The sequence below is a fragment of the Heterodontus francisci genome, chromosome 44 (genome assembly GCF_036365525.1).
Source record: "Heterodontus francisci isolate sHetFra1 chromosome 44, sHetFra1.hap1, whole genome shotgun sequence".
NCBI lineage: Eukaryota > Metazoa > Chordata > Chondrichthyes > Heterodontiformes > Heterodontidae > Heterodontus > Heterodontus francisci.
Window position 1 is genome coordinate 16717861 of NC_090414.1, and position 21029 is coordinate 16738889.

General features: G+C 54.3%; 1 protein-coding gene across 1 annotated transcript in view; it reads left to right on the top strand.

Moving 5' to 3' along the window:
• LOC137355921 (EH domain-binding protein 1-like) overlaps positions 1 to 21029 on the top strand; it is a 107378-nt gene that overhangs the window by 77590 nt on the left and 8759 nt on the right. The window contains 2 exon segments of the mRNA XM_068021585.1: positions 12584 to 12704; positions 15377 to 15476. Coding sequence (XP_067877686.1) covers positions 12584 to 12704; positions 15377 to 15476 — 221 coding nt within the window.

Here is a 21029-nt window from a genome sequence, read left to right on the forward strand (position 1 = left end):
GGTGGGGACGGGTCTGTCACTGTACAACACTGGGGTACAGTACTGGTGGGGACAGGTCTGTCGCTGTATAACACTGGGGTACAGTACTGGTGGGGACTGGTCTGTCACTGTATAACACTGGGGTACAGTACTGGTGGGGACAGGTCTGTCAGTGTATAACACTGGGGTACAGGACTGGTGGGGACGGGTCTGTCACTGTACAACACTGGGGTACAGTACTGGTGGGGACAGGTCTGTCGCTGTATAACACTGGGGTACAGTACTGGTGGGGACAGGTCTGTCACTGTATAACACTGGGATACAGTACTGGTGGGGACAGGTCTGTCACTGTATAACATTGGGGTACAGTACTGGTGGGGACAGGTCTGTCAGTGTATAACACTGGGGTACAGTACTGGTGGGGACAGGTCTGTCACTGTATAACACTGGTGTACAGTACTGGTGGGGACAGGTCTGTCACTGTATCACACTGGGGTACAGTACTGGTGGGGACAGGTCTGTCACTGTATAACACTGGGGTACAGTACTGGTGTGGACAGGTCTGTCACTGTACAACACTGGGGTACAGTACTGGTGGGGACAGGTCTGTCACTGTATAACACTGGGGTACAGTACTGGTGGGGACAGGTCTGTCACTGTACAACACTGGGATACAGTACTGGTGGGGACAGGTCTGTCACTGTATAACACTGGGATACAGTACTGGTGGGGACAGGTCTGTCACTGTATAACACTGAGGTACAGTACTGGTGGGGACAGGTCTGTCACTGTATAACACTGGGGCACAGTACTGGTGGGGACGGGTCTGTCACTGTATAACACTGGGGTGCAGTACTGGTGGGGACAGGTCTGTCACTGTGTAACACTGGGGTGCAGTACTGGTGGGGACGGGTCTGTCACTGTATAACACTGGGGTACAGTACTGGTGGGGACAGGTCTGTCACTGTACAACACTGGGGTACAGTACTGGTGGGGACAGGTCTGTCGCTGTATAACACTGGGGTACAGTACTGGTGAGGACAGGCTGTCACTGTATAACACTGGGGTACAGTACTGGTGGGGACAGGTCTGTCACTGTATAACACTGGGGTACAGTACTGGTGGGGACAGGTCTGTCACTGTATAACACTGGGGTACAGTACTGGTGGGGACAGGTCTGTCACTGTATATCACTGGGGTACAGTACTGGTGGGGACAGGTCTATCACTGTACAACACTGGGGTACAGTACTGGTGGGGACAGGTCTGTCACTGTATAACACTGGGGTACAGTACTGGTGGGGACAGGTCTGTCACTGTATAACACTGGGGTACAGTACTGGTGGGGACAGGTCTGTCACTGTATAACACTGGGGTACAGTACTGGTGGGGACAGGTCTGTCACTGTATAACACTGGGGTACAGTACTGGTGGGGACAGGTCTATCACTGTACAACACTGGGGTACAGTACTGGTGGGGACAGGTCTGTCACTGTATAACACTGGGGTACAGTACTGGTGGGGACAGGTCTATCACTGTACAACACTGGGGTACAGTACTGGTGGGGACAGGTCTGTCACTGTATAACACTGGGGTACAGTACTGGTGGGGACAGGTCTGTCACTGTATAACACTGGGGTACAGTACTGGTGGGGACAGGTCTGTCACTGTATAACACTGGGGTACAGTACTGGTGGGGACAGGTCTATCACTGTACAACACTGGGGTACAGTACTGGTGGGGACAGGTCTATCACTGTACAACACTGGGGTACAGTACTGGTGGGGACAGGTCTGTCACTGTATAACACTGGGGTACAGTACTGGTGGGGACAGGTCTGTCACTGTATAACACTGGGGTACAGTACTGGTGGGGACAGGTCTGTCACTGTATAACACTGGGGTACAGTACTGGTGGGGACAGGTCTATCACTGTACAACACTGGGGTACAGTACTGGTGGGGACAGGTCTATCACTGTACAACACTGGGGTACAGGACTGGTGGGGACGGGTCTGTCACTGTACAACACTGGGGTACAGTACTGGTGGGGACAGGTCTGTCACTGTATAACACTGGGGTACAGTACTGGTGGGGACAGGTCTATCACTGTACAACACTGGGGTACAGTACTGGTGGGGACAGGTCTATCACTGTACAACACTGGGGTACAGGACTGGTGGGGACGGGTCTGTCACTGTACAACACTGGGGTACAGTACTGGTGGGGACAGGTCTGTCACTGTATAACACTGGGGTACAGTACTGGTGTGGACAGGTCTGTCACTGTACAACACTGGGGTACAGTACTGGTGGGGACAGGTCTGTCACTGTATAACACTGGGATACAGTACTGGTGGGGACAGGTCTGTCAGTGTATAACACTGGGGTACAGTACTGGTGGGGACAGGTCTATTACTGTACAACACTGGGGTACAGGACTGGTGGGGACGGGTCTGTCACTGTACAACACTGGGGTACAGTACTGGTGGGGACAGGTCTGTCACTGTATAACACTGGGGTACAGTACTGGTGTGGACAGGTCTGTCACTGTACAACACTGGGGTACAGTACTGGTGGGGACAGGTCTGTCACTGTATAACACTGGGATACAGTACTGGTGGGGACAGGTCTGTCAGTGTATAACACTGGGGTACAGGACTGGTGGCAACAGGTCTGTCAGTGTATAACACTGGGGTACAGTACTGGTGGGGACAGGTCTGTCAGTGTATAACACTGGGGTACAGGACTGGTGGGGACAGGTCTGTCAGTGTATAACACTGGGGTACAGTACTGGTGTGGACAGGTCTGTCACTGTACAACACTGGGGTACAGTACTGGTGGGGACAGGTCTGTCACTGTATAACACTGGGATACAGTACTGGTGGGGACAGGTCTGTCAGTGTATAACACTGGGGTACAGGACTGGTGGGGACAGGTCTGTCAGTGTATAACACTGGGTTACAGTACAGGTGGGGACGGTACTGGTGGGGACAGGTCTGTCACCGTATAACACTGGGGTACAGTACTGGTGGGGACAGGTCTGTCAGTGTATAACACTGGGGTACAGGACTGGTGGGGACGGGTCTGTCACTGTACAACACTGGGGTACAGTACTGGTGGGGACAGGTCTGTCGCTGTATAACACTGGGGTACAGTACTGGTGGGGACTGGTCTGTCACTGTATAACACTGGGGTACAGTACTGGTGGGGACAGGTCTGTCAGTGTATAACACTGGGGTACAGGACTGGTGGGGACGGGTCTGTCACTGTACAACACTGGAGTACAGTACTGGTGGGGACAGGTCTGTCGCTGTATAACACTGGGGTACAGTACTGGTGGGGACAGGTCTGTCACTGTATAACACTGGGATACAGTACTGGTGGGGACAGGTCTGTCACTGTATAACATTGGGGTACAGTACTGGTGGGGACAGGTCTGTCAGTGTATAACACTGGGGTACAGTACTGGTGGGGACAGGTCTGTCACTGTATAACACTGGTGTACAGTACTGGTGGGGACAGGTCTGTCACTGTATCACACTGGGGTACAGTACTGGTGGGGACAGGTCTGTCACTGTATAACACTGGGGTACAGTACTGGTGTGGACAGGTCTGTCACTGTACAACACTGGGGTACAGTACTGGTGGGGACAGGTCTGTCACTGTATAACACTGGGGTACAGTACTGGTGGGGACAGGTCTGTCACTGTACAACACTGGGATACAGTACTGGTGGGGACAGGTCTGTCACTGTATAACACTGGGATACAGTACTGGTGGGGACAGGTCTGTCACTGTATAACACTGAGGTACAGTACTGGTGGGGACAGGTCTGTCACTGTATAACACTGGGGCACAGTACTGGTGGGGACGGGTCTGTCACTGTATAACACTGGGGTGCAGTACTGGTGGGGACAGGTCTGTCACTGTATAACACTGGGGTGCAGTACTGGTGGGGACGGGTCTGTCACTGTATAACACTGGGGTACAGTACTGGTGGGGACAGGTCTGTCACTGTACAACACTGGGGTACAGTACTGGTGGGGACAGGTCTATCACTGTACAACACTGGGGTACAGGACTGGTGGGGACGGGTCTGTCACTGTACAACACTGGGGTACAGTACTGGTGGGGACAGGTCTGTCACTGTATAACACTGGGGTACAGTACTGGTGTGGACAGGTCTGTCACTGTACAACACTGGGGTACAGTACTGGTGGGGACAGGTCTGTCACTGTATAACACTGGGGTACAGTACTGGTGTGGACAGGTCTGTCAGTGTATAACATTGGGGTACAGTACTGGTGGGGACAGGTCTGTCAGTGTATAACACTGGGGTACAGTACTGGTGGGGACAGGTCTGTCACTGTACAACACTGGGATACAGTACTGGTGGGGACAGGTCTGTCACTGTATAACATTGGGGTACAGTACTGGTGGGGACAGGTCTGTCAGTGTATAACACTGGGGTACAGTACTGGTGGGGACAGGTCTGTCACTGTATAACACTGGGGTACAGTACTGGTGGGGACAGGTCTGTCACTGTATAACACTGGGGTACAGTACTGGTGGGGACAGGTCTGTCACTGTATAACACTGGGATACAGTACTGGTGGGGACAGGTCTGACACTGTATAACACTGGGGTACAGTACTGGTGAGGACGGGTCTGTCACTGTATAACACTGAGGTACAGTACTGGTGGTGACAGGTCTGTCACTGCATAACACTGGGGTACAGTACTGGTGGGGACAGGTCTGTCACTGTATAACACTGGGGTACAGTACTGGCAGGGACAGGTCTGTCACTGTATAACCACTGGGGTGCAGTACTGGTGGGGACAGGTCTGTCACTGTATAACACTGGGATACAGTACTGGTGGGGACAGGTCTGTCACTGTATAACACTGGGATACAGTACTGGTGGGGACAGGTCTGTCACTGTATAACACTGGGGTACAGTACTGGTGGGGACAGGTCTGTCACTGTATAACACTGGGGGACAGTACTGGTGGGGACAGGTCTGTCAGTGTATAACACTGGGGTACAGTACTGGTGGGGACAGGTCTGTCACTGTACAACACTGGGATACAGTACTGGTGGGGACAGGTCTGTCACTGTACAACACTGGGATACAGTACTGGTGGGGACAGGTCTGTCACTGTATAACACTGGGGTACAGTACTGGTGGGGACAGGTCTGTCACTGTACAACACTGGGGTACAGTACTGGTGGGGACAGGTCTGTCACTGTATAACACTGGGGCACAGTACTGGTGGGGACGGGTCTGTCACTGTATAACACTGGGGCACAGTACTGGTGGGGACGGGTCTGTCACTGTACAACACTGGGATACAGTACTGGTGTGGACAGGTCTGTCACTGTACAACACTGGGATACAGTACTGGTGGGGACAGGTCTGTCACTGTACAACACTGGGGTACAGTACTGGTGGGGACAGGTCTGTCAGTGTATAACACTGGGGTACAGTACTGGTGGGGACAGGTCTGTCACTGTATAACATTGGGGTACAGTACTGGTGGGGACAGGTCTGTCACTGTATAACATTGGGGTACAGTACTGGTGGGGACAGGTCTGTCACTGTATAACACTGGGGTACAGTACTGGTGGGGACAGGTCTGTCACTGTATAACACTGGGGTACAGTACTGGCAGGGACAGGTCTGTCACTGTATAACCACTGGGGTGCAGTACTGGTGGGGACAGGTCTGTCACTGTATAACACTGGGGTACAGTACTGGTGAGGACAGGTCTGTCACTGTATAACACTGGGGTACAGTACTGGCGGGGACAGGTCTGTCACTGTATAACCACTGGGGTGCAGTACTGGTGGGGACAGGTCTGTCACTGTATAACACTGGGGTACAGTACTGGTGGGGACGGTACTGGTGGAGACAGGTCTGTCACTATATAACACTGGGGTACAGCACTGTTGGGGACAGGTCTGTCACTGTACAACACTGGGGTACAGTACTGGTGGGGACAGGTCTGTCACTGTACAACACTGGGGTACAGTACTGGTGGGGACAGGTCTGTCACTGTATAACACTGGGGTATAGTACTGGTGGGGACGGGTCTGCCACTGTATAACACTGGGGTACAGTACTGGTGGGGACAGGTCTGTCACTGTATAACACTGGGGTACAGTACTGGTGGGGACAGGTCTGTCACTGTATAACACTGGGGTACAGTACTGGTGGGGACAGGTCTGTCACTGTATAACACTGGGGTACAGTACTGGTGGGGACAGGTCTGTCACTGTACAACACTGGGGTACAGTACTGGTGGGGACAGGTCTGTCACTGTATAACACTGGGGTACAGTACTGGTGGGGACAGGTCTGTCACTGTATAACACTGGGGTACAGTACTGGTGGGGACAGGTCTGTCACTGTATAACACTGGGGTACAGTACTGGTGGGGACTGGTCTGTCACTGTATAACACTGGGGTACAGTACTGGTGGGGACAGGTTTGTCACTGTATAACACTGGGGTACAGTACTGGTGGGGACAGGTCTGTCACTGTATAACACTGGGGTACAGTACTGGTGGGGACAGGTCTGTCACTGTATAACACTGGGGTACAGTACTGGTGGGGACAGGTCTGTCACTGTATAACACTGGGGTACAGTACTGGTGGGGACAGGTCTGTCACTGTATAATACTGGGGTACAGTACTGGTGGGGACAGGTCTGTCACTGTATAACACTGGGGTACAGTACTGGTGGGGACGGGTCTGTCACTCTATAACCACTGGGGTACAGTACTGGTGGGTACAGGTCTGTCACTGTATAACACTGGGGTACAGTACTGGTGGGGACAGGTCTGTCATTGTATAACACTGGGGTACAGTACTGGTGGGGACAGGTCTGTCACTGTATAACACTGGGGTACAGTACTGGTGGGGACGGGTCTGTCACTGTATAACCACTGGGGTACAGTACTGGTGGGGACAGGTTTGTCACTGTATAACACTGGGGTACAGTACTGGTGGGGACAGGTTTGTCACTGTATAACACTGGGGTACAGTACTGGTGGGGACAGGTCTGTCACTGTACAACACTGGGGTACAGTACTGGTGGGGACAGGTCTGTCACTGTATAACACTGGGGCACAGTACTGGTGGGGACGGGTCTGTCACTGTATAACCACTGGGGTACAGTACTGGTGGGTACAGGTCTGTCACTGTATAACACTGGGGTACAGTACTGGTGGGGACAGGTCTGTCACTGTATAACACTGGGGTACAGTACTGCTGGGTACAGGTCTGTCACTGTATAACACTGGGGTACAGTACTGGTGGGGACAGGTCTGTCACTGTATAACACTGGGGTGCAGTACTGGTGGGGACGGGTCTGTCACTGTACAACACTGGGGTACAGTACTGGTGGGGACAGGTCTGTCACTGTATAACACTGGGGTACAGTACTGGTGGGGACAGGTCTGTCGCTGTATAACACTGGGGTACAGTACTGGTGGGGACAGGTCTGTTACTGTATAACCACTGGGGTACAGTACTGGTGGGGACAGGTCTGTCACTGTATAACCACTGGGGTACAGTACTGGTGGTGACAGGTCTGTCACTGTATAACACTGGGGTACAGTACTGCTGGGTACAGGTCTGTCACTGTATAACACTGGGGTACAGTACTGGCGGGGACAGGTCTGTCACTGTATAACACTGGGGTACAGTACTGGTGGGGACAGGTCTGTCACTGTATAACACTGGGGTACAGTACTGGTGGGGACAGGTCTGTCACTGTTTAACACTGGGGTACAGTACTGGTGGGGACAGGTCTGTCACTGTATAACACTGGGGTACAGTACTGGTGGGGACAGGTCTGTCACTGTATAATACTGGGGTACAGTACTGGTGGGGACAGGTCTGTCACTGTATAACACTGGGGTACAGTACTGGTGGGGACGGGTCTGTCACTCTATAACCACTGGGGTACAGTACTGGTGGGTACAGGTCTGTTACTGTATAACACTGGGGTACAGTACTGGTGGGGACAGGTCTGTCACTGTATAACACTGGGGTACAGTACTGGTGGGGACAGGTCTGTCACTGTATAACACTGGGGTACAGTACTGGTGGGGACGGGTCTGTCACTGTATAACCACTGGGGTACAGTACTGGTGGGGACAGGTTTGTCACTGTATAACACTGGGGTACAGTACTGGTGGGGACAGGTTTGTCACTGTATAACACTGGGGTACAGTACTGGCGGGGACAGGTCTGTCACTGTATAACACTGGGGTACAGTACTGGTGGGGACAGGTCTGTCACTGTATAACACTGGGGTACAGTACTGGTGGGGACAGGTTTGTCACTGTATAACACTGGGGTACAGTACTGGTGGGGACAGGTCTGTCACTGTATAACACTGGGGCACAGTACTGGTGGGGACGGGTCTGTCACTGTATAACCACTGGGGTACAGTACTGGTGGGTACAGGTCTGTCACTGTATAACACTGGGGTACAGTACTGGTGGGGACAGGTCTGTCACTGTATAACACTGGGGTACAGTACTGCTGGGTACAGGTCTGTCACTGTATAACCACTGGGGTACAGTACTGGTGGGTACAGGTCTGTCACTGTATAACACTGGGGTACAGTACTGGTGGGGACAGGTCTGTCACTGTATAACACTGGGGTACAGTACTGGTGGGGACAGGTCTGTCACTGTATAACACTGGGGTACAGTACTGGTGGGGACAGGTCTGTCACTGTATAACACTGGGGTACAGTACTGGTGGGGACAGGTCTGTCACTGTATAATACTGGGGTACAGTACTGGTGGGGACAGGTCTGTCACTGTATAACACTGGGGTACAGTACTGGTGGGGACGGGTCTGTCACTCTATAACCACTGGGGTACAGTACTGGTGGGTACAGGTCTGTTACTGTATAACACTGGGGTACAGTACTGGTGGGGACAGGTCTGTCACTGTATAACACTGGGGTACAGTACTGGTGGGGACAGGTCTGTCACTGTATAACACTGGGGTACAGTACTGGTGGGGACGGGTCTGTCACTGTATAACCACTGGGGTACAGTACTGGTGGGGACAGGTTTGTCACTGTATAACACTGGGGTACAGTACTGGTTGTGACAGGTTTGTCACTGTATAACACTGGGGTACAGTACTGGCGGGGACAGGTCTGTCACTGTATAACACTGGGGTACAGTACTGGTGGGGACGGGTCTGTCACTGTATAACACTGGGGTACAGTACTGGTGGGGACAGGTTTGTCACTGTATAACACTGGGGTACAGTCCTGGTGGGGACAGGTCTGTCACTGTATAACACTGGGGCACAGTACTGGTGGGGACGGGTCTGTCACTGTATAACCACTGGGGTACAGTACTGGTGGGTACAGGTCTGTCACTGTATAACACTGGGGTACAGTACTGGTGGGGACAGGTCTGTCACTGTATAACACTGGGGTACAGTACTGCTGGGTACAGGTCTGTCACTGTATAACACTGGGGTACAGTACTGCTGGGTACAGGTCTGTCACTGTATAACACTGGGGTACAGTACTGCTGGGTACAGGTCTGTCACTGTATAACACTGGGGTACAGTACTGCTGGGTACAGGTCTGTCACTGTATAACACTGGGGTACAGTACTGGTGGGGACAGGTCTGTCACTGTATAACACTGGGGTGCAGTACTGGTGGGGACGGGTCTGTCACTGTACAACACTGGGGTACAGTACTGGTGGGGACAGGTCTGTCACTGTATAACACTGGGGTACAGTACTGGTGGGGACAGGTCTGTCGCTGTATCACACTGGGGTACAGTACTGGTGGGGACAGGTCTGTTACTGTATAACCACTGGGGTACAGTACTGGTGGGGACAGGTCTGTCACTGTATAACCACTGGGGTACAGTACTGGTGGTGACAGGTCTGTCACGATATAATCACTGGGGTACAGTACTGGTGGTGACAGGTCTGTCACTGTATAACACTGGGGTACAGTACTGGTGGGGACAGGTCTGTCACTGTCTAACACTGGGGTACAGTACTGGTGGGGACAGGTCTGTCACTGTATAACACTGGGGTACAGTACTGGTGGGGACAGGTCTGTCACTGTCTAACACTGGGGTACAGTACTGGTGGGGACAGGTCTGTCACTGTATAACACTGGGGGACAGTACTGCTGGGTACAGGTCTGTCACTGTATAACACTGGGGTACAGTACTGGTGGGGACAGGTCTGTCACTGTCTAACACTGGGGTACAGTACTGGTGGGGACAGGTCTGTCACTGTATAACACTGGGGTACATTACTGGTGGGGACAGGTCTGTCACTGTATAACACTGGGGTGCAGTACTGGTGGGACGGGTCTGTCACTGTACAACACTGGGTACAGTACTGGTGGGGACGGGTCTGTCACTGTACAACACTGGGGTACAGTACTGGTGGGGACAGGTCTGTCACTGTATAACACTGGGGTACAGTACTGGTGGGGACGGGTCTGTCACTGTCTAACACTGGGGTACAGTACTGGTGGGGACAGGTCTGTCACTGTATAACACTGGGGTACAGTACTGGTGGGGACAGGTCTGTCACTGTATAACACTGGGGTGCAGTACTGGTGGGGACGGGTCTGTCACTGTACAACACTGGGGTACAGTACTGGTGGGGACAGGTCTGTCACTGTACAACACTGGGGTACAGTACTGGTGGGGACAGGTCTGTCACTGTATAACACTGGGTACAGTACTGGTGGGGAAAGGTCTGTCACTGTGTAACACTGGGGTACAGTACTGGTGGGGACAGGTCTGTCGCTGTATAACCACTGGGGTACAGTACTGGTGGGGACAGGTCTGTCACTGTATAACACTGGGTTACAGTACTGGTGCAGACAGGTCTGTCACTGTATAACACTGGGGTACAGTACTGCTGGGTACAGGTCTGTCACTGTATAACACTGGGGTACAGTACTGGTTGGGGACAGGTCTGTCACTGTATAACACTGGGGTACAGTACTGCTGGGTACAGGTCTGTCACTGTATAACACTGGGGTACAGTACTGCTGGGTACAGGTCTGTCACTGTATAACACTGGGGTACAGTACTGGTGGGGACAGGTCTGTCACTGTATAACACTGGGGTGCAGTACTGGTGGGGACGGGTCTGTCACTGTACAACACTGGGGTACAGTACTGGTGGGGACAGGTCTGTCACTGTATAACACTGGGTACAGTACTGGTGGGGACATGTCTGTCGCTGTATCACACTGGGGTACAGTACTGGTGGGGACAGGTCTGTTACTATATAACCACTGGGGTACAGTACTGGTGGGGACAGGTCTGTCACTGTATAACCACTGGGGTACAGTACTGGTGGTGACAGGTCTGTCACTGTATAACCACTGGGGTACAGTACTGGTGGTGACAGGTCTGTCACTGTATAACACTGGGGTACAGTACTGCTGGGTACAGGTCTGTCACTGTATAACACTGGGGTACAGTACTGGTGGGGACAGGTCTGTCACTGTATAACACTGGGGTACAGTACTGGTGGGGACAGGTCTGTCACTGTATAACACTGGGGTACAGTACTGCTGGGTACAGGTCTGTCACTGTATAACACTGGGGTACAGTACTGGTGGGGACAGGTCTGTCACTGTATAACACTGGGGTACAGTACTGGTGGGGACAGGTCTGTCACTGTATAACACTGGGGTACAGTACTGGTGGGGACGTGTCTGTCACTGTCTAACACTGGGGTACAGTACTGGTGGGGACAGGTCTGTCACTGTATAACACTGGGGTACAGTACTGGTGGGGACAGGTCTGTCACTGTATAACACTGGGGTACAGTACTGGTGGGGACAGGTCTGTCACTGTATAACACTGGGGTACAGTACTGGTGGGGACAGGTCTGTCACTGTATAACACTGGGGTACAGTACTGGTGGGGACGGGTCTGTCACTGTCTAACACTGGGGTACAGTACTGGTGGGGACAGGTCTGTCACTGTATAACACTGGGGTACAGTACTGGTGGGGACAGGTCTGTCACTGTATAACACTGGGGTGCAGTACTGGTGGGGACGGGTCTGTCACTGTACAACACTGGGGTACAGTACTGGTGGGGACAGGTCTGTCACTGTACAACACTGGGGTACAGTACTGGTGGGGACAGGTCTGTCACTGTATAACACTGGGGTACAGTACTGGTGGGGAAAGGTCTGTCACTGTGTAACACTGGGGTACAGTACTGGTGGGGACAGGTCTGTCGCTGTATAACCACTGGGGTACAGTACTGGTGGGGACAGGTCTGTCAGTGTATAACACTGGGGTACAGTACAGGTGGGTACAGGTCTGTCGCTGTATAACCACTGGGGTACAGCACTGGTGGGGACAGGTCTGTCACTGTATAACACTGGGTTACAGTACTGGTGCAGACAGGTCTGTCACTGTATAACACTGGGGTACAGTACACGTGGGGATAAATTGCCAGTACCCGAGTGAGTGGTGTCATTTCCAAGCACTCAGTGATCAAGCTGCCTGTATTCAGTGCCCCACACACTTCCCTCGCTTTGCCTGACTAGTGTTTATGTCTGCAGCGGTTCCGGGACACCAGTCAGTATGTGTTGGGAGAACTGACTGCCTTGGAGAGTGAGCAGAAACAGATCGACTCCCGTGCTGCTGTCGTCGAGAAGAAACTGCGGTGCATCATGGAGACACGTGAGTGGAGAGGGGAGGGGAGAGGGGATGTTGGCTGGGGCAGAGAAGAGGGTTTGGGGTAAGGTGGGACAGAGGGATGGGATTGGGAGAGTTGTCGGGCATTCAGGAGGTGAAGGAGGTGGGTGGGGTGGACGGAGATGGGAGGTATGGGGTACAGGGGAGAGTAGAGGGTGGGGAGAGGGGTCAGTGGGGGAGGTACAGGGGAGAGGGGTCAGTGGGGAGAGGGGTCAGTGGGGAGAGGGGTCAGTGGGGAGAGGGGTCAGTGGGGGAGGTACAGAGGAGAGGGGTCAGTGGGGGAGGTACAGGGGAGAGGGATCAGTGGGGGAGATACAGGGGAGAGGGATCAGTGGGGGAGGTACAGGGGAGAGGGATCAGGGGGGGAGGTACAGGGGAGAGGGGTCAGTGGGGAGGTACAGGGGAGAGGGATCAGTGGGGGAGGTACAGGGAGAGGGATCAGTGGGGGAGGTACAGAGGAGAGGGGTCAGTGGGGGAGGTACAGGGGAGAGGGATCAGTGGGGGAGGTACAGGGGAGAGGGGTCAGTGGGGGAGGTACAGGGGAGAGGGATCAGTGGGGGAGGTACAGGGGAGAGGGATCAGTGGGGAGAGGGATCAGTGGGGGGTACAGAGGAGAGGGGTCAGTGGGGGAGGTACAGGGGAGAGGGATCAGTGGGGAGGTACAGGGGAGAGGGGTCAGTGGGGGAGGTACAGGGGAGAGGGGTCAGTGGGGGAGGTACAGGGGAGAGGGGTCAGTGGGGGAGGTACAGGGGAGAGGGATCAGTGGGGGAGGTACAGGGGAGAGGGATCAGTGGGGGAGGTACAGGGAGAGGGGAGAGGGATCAGTGGGGGGTACAGAGGAGAGGGGTCAGTGGGGGAGGTACAGGGAGAGGGATCAGTGGGAGAGGGGTCAGTGGGGGAGGTACAGGGGAGAGGGATCAGTGGGGGAGGTACAGGGGAGAGGGATCAGTGGGGGGGGGGGGTACAGAGGAGAGGGGTCAGTGGGGAGGTACAGGGGAGAGGGATCAGTGGGGAGAGGGGTCAGTGGGGAGGTACAGGGGAGAGGGATCAGTGGGGGAGGTACAGGGGAGAGGGGAGGGATCAGTGGGGGAGGTACAGGGGAGAGGGGTCAGTGGGGGAGGTACAGGGGAGAGGGGTCAGTGGGGGAGGTACAGGGGAGAGGGGTCAGTGGTGGGGTACAGGGGAGAGGGGTCAGTGGGGAGAGGGTCAGTGGGGGAGGTACAGGGGAGAGGGGAGGGTGGGGAGAGGGGTCAGTGGGAGAGGGATCAGTGGGGGAGGTACAGGGGAGAGGGATCAGTGGGCGAGGTACAGGGGAGAGGGATTAGTGGGGGAGGTACAGAGGAGAGGGGTCAGTGGGGAGAGTGGTCCGTGGGGGAGGTACAGGGGAGAGGGAGGTTGGGGGAGAGGGGTCAGTGGTGGGGTACAGGGGAGAGGGGTCAGTGGGGGAGGTACAGGGGAGAGGGGAGGGTGGGGAGAGGGGTCAGTGGGGGAGGTACAGGGGAGAGGGTCAGTGGGGGGGGTACAGGGGAGAGGGATCAGTGGGGGGGGGTGCAGGGGAGAGGAGTGGGTACAGGGGAGAGGGGTCAGTGGGGGAGGTACAGGGGAGAGGGGTCAGTGGTGGGGTACAGGGGAGAGGGGTCAGTGGGGAGAGGGGTCAGTGGGGGAGGTACAGGGGAGAGGGGAGGGTGGGGAGAGGGGTCAGTGGGAGAGGGATCAGTGGGCGAGGTACAGGGGAGAGGGATCAGTGGGGGATGTACAGGAGAGGGGTCAGTGGGGAGAGTGGTCCGTGGGGGAGGTACAGGGGAGAGGGGAGGTTGGGGGAGAGGGGTCAGTGGTGGGGTACAGGGGAGAGGGGTCAGTGGGGAGAGGGGTCAGTGGGGGAGGTACAGGGGAGAGGGGAGGGTGGGGAGAGGGGTCAGTGGGGGAGGTACAGGGGAGAGGGGTCAGTGGGGGGGGTACAGGGGAGAGGGATCAGTGGGGGGGGGGGTGCAGGGGAGAGGAGAGGGTACAGAAGAGAGGGGTCAGTGGGGGGGCGGGTACAGAGGAGAGGAGAGGGTACAGGGGAGAGGGTTCAGTGGGGGGGTCCAGGGGAGAGGGGTCAGTGGGGGGGTACAGGGTACAGGGGAGAGGGGTCAGTGGGGGGTACAGAAGAGAGGGGTCATTAGGGGATGTACAGGGGAGAGGAGAGGGTACAGGGGAGAGGGGTCAGTGGGGGGGGGGTAGAGGGGTCAGTGGGGTGAATACAGGGGAGAGGGGAGGCTGGGGAGAGGGGACAGTCTGGAGGTACAGGGGAGAGGAGAGGGGAAGGTGGTGAGGGGAGGGTGGAGTTAAGGGAGGGCGCAGAGTTGGGTGAGGGGAGAGCGTGGGCCTGGAGAGGGGAGGGGGAAGGGGAGTGAGGGGAATATCTGTGTGTGTGTGTGTGTGTCTGCCTCTGCTTTTTACACAGGTGTGTATGTGTATGTGGGTGTGGGTGTAACTACATCATTACACTCACTCCCTCCCTGTGTGTGTGTGTGTCTGTGAGAGAGAGAGACATCCCCTGGTGTTGTCAGTAGGGGAGACCCTGGGGGCAGAGGGGGGAGAGCGGGTGGGGAGTTTAAGCTCGGGATCGTTTTGCTGGAAGGCTCAGTTTTAATGACACTAATTGATGGTTTTAGGAAGCAGTCAGATGGAAGAAGAGGAGCTTATTCAGGAGTGGTTCCTACTGGTTAATAAGAAAAATGCTCTGATTCGGAGACAGGACCAGTTGCAGTTACTGTGAGTCTGCAAAACCTCTTCAAAAACTGTCTGTGGCAGCGTCAGATGCTCATTCCACCAACAAACCGCACCCCCCCCCCCTCATTCCACCCCCCTCCCCCCCCCCCCCCCCCCACTCTGCTTCCTGTGTTTCCCAACCGCCCCTCTCATTCTCTACTCTCCTCCTAAAAGGCTGTTGACGACTCACGGCTGACACAAGGAGCCTGTGATTGAGCCCGCTCTGGCTGCTGTTGCCAGGCTTTTCGACCACGTGAATCCAACCAAGCGCACAGTGCCAGTGCTGGGGAACTTGAGAGTCTCATTGGCCCCATCAAACCCTCCCAGGACAGGTACAGCACGGGGGGTTAGATACAGAGTAAAGCTCCCTCTACACTGTCCCCATCAAACACTCCCTGGACAGGTACAGCACAGGGTTGGCTGCTGCCTGATTGGGACTGATTGAGAGGAGGTGGTGGCGTAGTGTTACTGTCACTGGTCTAGTAACCCAGAGACCCAGGGTATTGCTCTGGGGACATGGGTTCAAATCCCACCACAGCAGAAGGTGGAATTTGAATTCAATTAATAAATCTGGAATTAAAAGCTAGTCTAATGATGGCCATGAAACCATTGTCGATTGTTGTAAAAACCCATCTGGTTCACTAATGTCCTTTAGGGAAGGAAATCTGCTGTCCTTACCTGGTCTGGCCTACATGTGACTCCAGACCCACAGCAATGTGGTTAACTCTTACATGCCCTCTGAAATGGCCTAGCAAGACTCTCAGTTGTATCTAACCACTACAAAGTCAATAAAAAAGAATGAAACCGGACAGACCACCCAGCATCGACCGAGGCATCGGAAACGACAACAGCAAACCCAGCCCTGTCGACCCTGCAAAGTCCTCCTTACTAACATCTGGGGGCTTGTGCCAAAGTTGGGAGAGCTGTCCCACAGACTAGTCAAGAAACAGCCTGACATAGTCATACTCACGGAATCATACCTGACAGACAATGACCCAGACACCACCATCACCATCCCCGGGTATGTCCTGTCCCACCGGCAGGACAGACCCAGCAGAGGTGGCAGCACAGTGGTATACAGTAGGGAGGGAGTTGCCCTGGGAGTCCTCAACATCGACTCCGGACCCCATGAAGTCTCATGGCATCAGGTCAAACATGGACAAGGTAACCTCGTGCTGATTACCACCTACCGCCCTCCCTCAGCTGATGAGTCAGTACTCCTCCATGTTGAACACCACTTGGAGGAAGCACTGAGGGTGACAAGGGCACAGAATGTGCTCTGGGTGGGGGACTTCAATGTCCATCACCAAGAGTGGCTCGGTAGCACCACTACTGACCGAGCTGGCTGAGTCCTAAAGGACATAGCTGCTAGACTGGGTATGCGGCAGGTGGTGAGGTAAAAACATACTTGACCTCGTCTTCACCAATCTGCCTGCTGCAGATGCATCTGTCCATGACAGTATTGGTAGGACTGACCACCGCACAGTCCTTGTGGAGACGAAGTCCCGCTTTCACATTGAGGATATCCTCCATCGTGTTGTGTGGCACTATCACCGTGCTAAATGGGATAGATTTTGAACAATGCAAAACTGGGCATCCATGAGGCGCTGTGGGCCATCAGCAGCAGCAGAATTGTACTCAACCACAATCTGTAACCTCATGGCCCGGCATATCCCCCACTCTACCATTACCATCAAGCCAGGAGACCAACCCTGGTTCAATGAAGAGTGCAGGAGGGCATGCCAGGAGCAGCACCAGGCATACCTCAAAATGAGGTGTCAACCTGGTGAAGCTACAACACAGGACTATCTGCATGCCAAACTGCGTAAGCAGCATGCGGTAGACAGAGCTAAGCAATCCCATAACCAATGGATCAGATCTAAACTCTGCAGTCCTGCCACATCCAGCAGTGAATGGTGGTGGACAATTAAACAACTAACTGGAGGAGGTGGCTCCACAAATATCCCCATCCTCAATGTTGGGGGAGCCCAGCACATCAGTGCGAAAGATAAGGCTGAAGTATTTGCAACAATCTTCAGCCAGAAGGGCCGAGTTGATGATCCATCTTGGCCTCCTCCTGAAGTCCCCAGCATCACAAATGCCAGACTTCAGACAATTCAATTCACTCCACATGATATCAAGAAACGACTGAAGGCACTGGATACTGCAAAAGCTATGGGCCCTGACAATATTCCGGCAATAGTACTGAAGATCTGTGCTCCAGAACTTGCCGCGCCCCTAGCCAAGCTGTTCCAGTACAGCTACAACACTGGCATCTACCCTGCAATGTGGAAAATTGCCCAGGTATGTCCTGTACACAAAAAGCAGGACAAGTCCAACCCGGCCAATTACCGCCCCATCAGCCTGCTCTCAATCATCAGTAAAGTGATGGAAGGTGTCATCAACAGTGCCATCAAGCAGCACTTGCTTAGCAATAACCTGCTCAGTGACGCTCAGTTTGGGTTCCGCCAGGGCCACTCAGCTCCTGACCTCATCACAGCCTTGGTTCAGACATGGACAAAAGAGCTGAACTCATGAGGTGAGGTGAGAGTGACTGCCCTTGAGTGTGGTATCAAGGAGCCCTCGCAAAACTGAGGTCAATGGGAATCAGGGGGAAAACCCTCTGCTGGTTGGAGTCATACCGAGCGCAAAGGAAGATGGTTGTGGTTGTTGGAGGTCAATCATCTGAGCTCCAGGACATCACTGCAGGAGTACCTCAGGGTAGTGTCCTAGGCCCAACCATCTTCAGCTGCTTCATTAATGACCTCCTTTCGATCATAAGGTCAGAAGTGGGGATGTTCGCTGATGATTACACAATGTTCAGCACCATTCATGACTCCTCAAATACTGAAGCAGTCCGTGTAGAAATGCAGCAAGACCTGGACAATATTCAGGCTTGGGCTGATAAAGTGGCAAGTAACATTCGTGCCACACAAATGCCAGGCAATGACCATCTCCAACAAGAGACAATCTAACCATCTCCCCTTGACATTCAATGCCATGACCATCGCTGAATTCCCCACTATCAACATCCTAGGGGCTACCATTGACCAGAAACTGAACTGGAGAAGCCATATAAATACCATGGCTACAAGAGCAGGTCAGAGGCTAGGAATCCTGCGGTGAGTAACTCACCTCCTGACTCCCCAAAGCCTGTCCACCATCTACAAGGCACAGGTCAGGAGTGTGATGGAATACTCTCCACTTGCCTGGATGGGTGCAGCTCCAACAACACTCAAGAAGCTCGACACCATCCAGGACAAAGCAGCCCGCTTAATTGGCACCCCATCCACAAACATTCACTCCCTCCACCACCGACGCACAGTGGCAGCAGTGTGTACCATCTACAAGATGCACTGCAGCAATGCACCAAGGCTCCTTAGACAGCACCTTCCAAACCCGCGAACTCGACCTCGACCAACTAGAAGGACAAGGGCAGCAGACGCATGGGAACATCACCATCCTGACTTGTAACTATATCGGCCGTTCCTTCACTGTCACTGGGTCAAAATCCTGGAACTCCCTTCCTAACAGCACTGTGGGTGTACCTACCCCACATGGACTGCAGCGGTTCAAGAAGGCAGCTCACCACCACCTTCTCAAGGGCAATTAGGGATGGGCAATAAATGCTGGCATGGCCAGCGACGCCCACATCCCATGAATGAATGCTGAGTGCATCAATGAGGTGCAGCTGAGAGTGTTGCAGTCAGCTGCAGGAGGTGCTTCTGCAGAGAGCTGCAACACTTTTGGACATTTGCTGCAGAGGAGGAAACAACTTTGGGAATGAGGATGTATTTGGAGGTGGGTGGTTGAACACCAGGCCTTTGTTTGATTTGGACTGTTGCGGGAGGTAGAAGAGGCTGAAATAACAAGGGGTGGGGGCTGTACAATTCTACAGGGAGCTGCGCCATTGCATTGAATACACAAGGAAGCTCCCTCCCCACCCCAATTGCCCAGCCTAGGTCAGCTGAAGCTGCCTGGCTATAGAGACAGAAGGATCTAGCTGGTGCCTGAGCAGCTTTCGGCTGACCCAGGTGAAGACCCCTCCCGCAACCAGAAGACCAGGGGTGTTACTCAGGACTATTCAGAGTGCTCTGTATACTATCTTTAAACCAAATGTCATCGCTTACAGCCTGTCTTTCCCCTTTCCTGTATACCCTCAACCTCTCCCCGAACCTGCTATTTGTTTTTTTTTTGCAACTTGGGGTGGGTTTGGCTCTTGAATCAATGGCAAGTCCATCATCACCGGTGGCGGGGCCCTCTCATTATGCGGCTGTAGCCTCTGTGGCAGCCTATGTGGTCCCGTCATCTTTTAAATTAATGACGTCTAGCCATGTGGTAAAGAGCTATCCCCACCCCAACATGTCTTTAGAGGTTTGTGTAAAGCCAATGGCCGAGGTTGTCAGCCCCTCGGCCGTTGTGGCAGCCTCAAAGATGTACGGGAAGGCTGTGTTCTTCCTGAAGACCGAGTGGGTGGTGTCTCTGTCCCTGAGTAAGGGGCTCACCGTGTGGGGGGGGGGGGGCGGGACCTTCCTATTGGAGGACCCTCTGGTGGCCACCGCACAGCGGATAATGTTGTCAAACGTCCTGCCCTTCATTCCCAGTGAGCTCCTCCTCCCCCATCTGCACCATCTGGGGAAGGTGAGGTCGGGGATCACCCCAGTCCCGCTCGGTCTTCGGGAGAACAGTCTCCGGCATGTCTACTCCTTCCACCGCCAGCTACTTATGCACGGAGGACAACCTTGAATCCATCGCCAGTGGGCGGACTCCCTCATGCCTCCCACCGAGTCTCCTCTCATCCCCACTGCGGAACTCCGGGACTTCCCCGCGGCATGCAGGGGTTGCCGCAATAAAGTTCAGTTGGCCCTCGCCAGGTGGTCGAGTTTGGCACCGATCATCCTGTCTGTCCATGCCGCCCTCAACAAGAGGGGAAGCGCGCAGGCGTGAAACTGGTTGAGAGGCGCCGGTTTAATGTGTTCCTCAATGGGTTGCTGGGGGAGTGGAAGGCCAGGTGCACTTCCACTCCCTCCTCACAGTGAGGTGTTGGTGACGGGTTTTAAGTACCTTTGACATGAAGATAACCATAGCCAGCCTCAACATCAACGGCAGCAGGGGGTCTCACCGCAGATTTCACAATCTCTCAGTCCTCAGGGAAGGGAGATACGCGGTGAGCTTTCTGCAGGAAACCCTGTTTCGGGAGATGAAGCCACCTGGCCCCTGGAGTGGCAGGGTGGGGTCTACACGAGTCACCTCACCCCTATTTCCAGTGTGGTGGCTATCTTGTTGGTCTCGACTTTTCAGTCAGAGATCTTGGGGGTCAAGGAGCTGGAGCTGGTGCTGGGCCGCTTGCTCCACCTCGCCGTTCGCCTGGGTAGCGTGCCGCTCCACTTTGTGAACGTGTACGCGCCCAGGCCCGGCGCGTTGCAAGCGCGCTTCTTTAAAGAAGTGTCCGCTCTCTTGAGCTCCATCGATAGCGGCGAGTGCATCATCCTCGCGGGGGGGGGATTTTAACTGTAACCTCGTGGTGGGGGATCGCTCCGGTCCCCAGCGCGGCCA